The 2,939-nt window shown below is 35.3% G+C and overlaps 2 protein-coding genes across 2 annotated transcripts in view; both read left to right on the forward strand.

The window, feature by feature from the left end:
- LOC107850123 (extensin-like) overlaps positions 1-401 on the forward strand; it is a 3,601-nt gene extending 3,200 nt beyond the window's left edge. The window contains exons 2-3 of the mRNA XM_047401758.1: positions 19-177; positions 348-401. Coding sequence (XP_047257714.1) covers positions 19-177; positions 348-401 — 213 coding nt within the window. The remainder of the gene's footprint in view (positions 1-18; positions 178-347) is intronic.
- A 1,852-nt stretch (positions 402-2,253) lies between these two features.
- Positions 2,254-2,933, forward strand: LOC107850126. The gene has a single exon (XM_047401316.1). It carries the CDS (start codon positions 2,484-2,486, stop codon positions 2,868-2,870), a length of 387 nt encoding a protein of 128 aa, XP_047257272.1. The 5' UTR covers positions 2,254-2,483; the 3' UTR covers positions 2,871-2,933.
- The last annotated feature ends 6 nt before the right edge of the window (positions 2,934-2,939 follow it).

Below are 2,939 nucleotides of genomic sequence, written 5' to 3' on the forward strand. Positions count from 1 at the left end.
CCACCCTACTACTACAAGTCACCTCCTCCACCGTCACCTTCTCCACCACCTCCCTACTACTACATGTCACCTCCTCCACCATCGCCTTCTCCTCCACCTCCTTACTACTACCACTCTCCACCTCCACCGGTAAAGTCTCCTCCTTCACCATATTACTACAGCTCACCTCCTCCACCAGTATACATTTATGCTTCCCCACCACCTCCAACTCACTACTAAGTATTTCTAGGAGCTCAACCATTCCCCCGAATCAATCAAATTTCCATTTGAAGCAGAAAATAATGGACCAGTTTGCTTCAACTTCTCCTTTGGCTGTCTTGCTCATTGTTCTCATTTCTTGTTATCAGGGAAATGACTTCAATAACTTAGCTCACAAAAAGTTATTAGTTATGGGTGCTTGAATGTATATGAGCTTTGATGCTTCATAGAGTTGGTTTCTTGATAATTAATTATTTGTATTGAGGATGTCCTCATTTTATTCATTTCCTATTAGTTTTTGTATGTTGCTTCCTTATACCTTGTACTCATGAACAAATCCCATGTCAGAAGCACTTTCTGATTAGTTCGATTGCTCTATTAAATATGAGAATAATATAAGTCGTCTTTGGTATAGAGCTGTCTAAGTGACCAATTCAATTGTTCCAATTGATAATCATAGACTAAAATATAACAACTGGATTTACTAATATTTATCTTGTTTATTAACATCCATTTCTTGATCACTTAGAATATTTCCACAATATCTATATAACAAGTTGTAGTAACAATTTCCTGCTACAAAGCGACACACATGCCACAAAATTGTGTAAGGGAAAATGATTGCTAACTTTCAATATTTCCACTACCTTTCCATTATATTTTTGTTTCCTTGCACATGTCGTCTCATGCAAAGATTAAAAACCCTCATAACTCTCTGTAATGTGTGAAAATTCATCCGGTGTTTACATTAAACTAATGCAATTTATCATGGTTAAGTAATTTAATGAAGTAAACCACATGCTAATTAATTGTGGGTAAGGAAAATGAACTTTAAATTCAAACGCATGGCATGCATGTATTAGCTTAGTGTAAACATCGGATGTAGGTAAGATTTTACCTGTATATATTGATATAAATTGTCTTTGTACATACTCGATAAAGAACTACTGCCTTTTACTACTTTCTTTGCTTTATTCTATATGATATTCGTTCTTTATTAGTTTGCTCAATAAATGACACATTTTTATATTCAAAAAAAATTGACTTTGAATTTTCATTTCATTATTGGATGATATGCTTTTGTAGCAATAAAAATGTCATGGCATATTTAAGATCAAAAGTCTTACTATTATGTACAAGTCAACTTAAAACATGATATAAAAAATAAACGAAAGAGAAACAAATCAATTATTTATTCTATGGTTCAATTATTCCTGGCATTGAAAGAAGACCTCATTACCTCAATGGCCAGTTAATACAGTATCAGAATTAAGTAATTTTTTAATTAGTAGATTGTTAAATAAGAGAATAATGTAATTGTCTGTTAATTGTTTGTGAGATTTAGAGATGGCTTTTGGAAGTCCTATAGTGAGGTAACTACGTGCATGGTCTAGTTGATAAAATCGTGAGGAGAATGTTGAATCAACATCATGTGATTTCATAATTTGCTAACATTTTCAAGATTGATTAATCAACTATATTTAAGGGATTAAGAGGCAAATTTATTCATTTACATTCAATAAATAGTGAGAAATTTTGTTATTCCGTCTAAAATTTTTTCATGTATATCTCCCAAATATTTTTGTTCCTCTAATACTAAATATCAAAGACATTATTGATAATATGTCCACTTGCTTTAACTCACTTTTCATATTTTGAAATTCAAGATTAGTTTTTCCTGACTTTGTTCGTGTCAAAAAACAATTTGGAATACCTCGACTTTTTTAGAACTGGTCCGAGTCAAATATCCATGATTTGAAGCACTTCTTTTATACTATTTCGGGGACTCAACGACTCAATTATATGGACATGTAAAATATAGGATTTTCAATCCTAGTAGGAAAGGGAGGGAAACGGATACTCAACTTATAGTGAGTAAACAAAATACCATACTCGATAGATACATATAGAATTCTACGGAAAGCCATATCTGGGCAAGACATCTGATTGATAATTAATTGAACTAATTGACTTAACTCCTAACAACAAAATTCTTATTGATTTGTTCACGAAGTACAAGGTAAAAGGAAGCAACATACAATAACTAATAGGAAATTAATGAATACATTGAGGACATCCTCGATACAAATAATTGATTATCAAGAAACCAACTCTAATTTCTCAAAGATTAGGAAATAACTAATAACTTTTTGTGAGCTAAGTTATTGAAGTCATTTCACTGATAACAAGAAATGAGAACAATGAGCAAGACGGCCAAAAGAGAAGTTGAAGCAAACTGGTCCATTATTTTGTGCTTCAAATGGAAATTTGATTGATTCGGGTGAATGGTTGAGCTCCTAGAAATACTTAGTAGTGAGTTGGTGGTGGTGGGGAAGCATAAATGTATACTGGTGGAGGAGGTGATTTCACAGGTGGAGGAGGAGACTTTACCGGTGGAGGTGGAGGAGAAGGAGATGGTGGAGGAGGTGACTTGTAGTAGTAGGGAGGTGGTGGAGAAGGTGACGGTGGAGGAGGCGACTTGTAGTAGTAGGGTGGAGGTGGTGATGGGGATGGTGGAGGTGATGGAGATGGTGGTGGTGGGGACTTGTAATAGTATGGTGGAGGAGGAGACGGCGATGGTGGTGGCGGAGACTTGTAATAGTATACTGGTACAGGTTTTGGTGATGGTGGAGGTGGAGACTTGTAGTAATAAGGAGGTGGGGGAGACTTAGTTGGTGGTGGCGGAGATTTATAATAGTAAGGTGGTGGAGGCGATGGTGACGGGGTGGTGGTGATTTATA

Source organism: Capsicum annuum, chromosome 12 (assembly GCF_002878395.1).
Source record: "Capsicum annuum cultivar UCD-10X-F1 chromosome 12, UCD10Xv1.1, whole genome shotgun sequence".
Taxonomy (NCBI): Eukaryota; Viridiplantae; Streptophyta; class Magnoliopsida; order Solanales; family Solanaceae; genus Capsicum; species Capsicum annuum.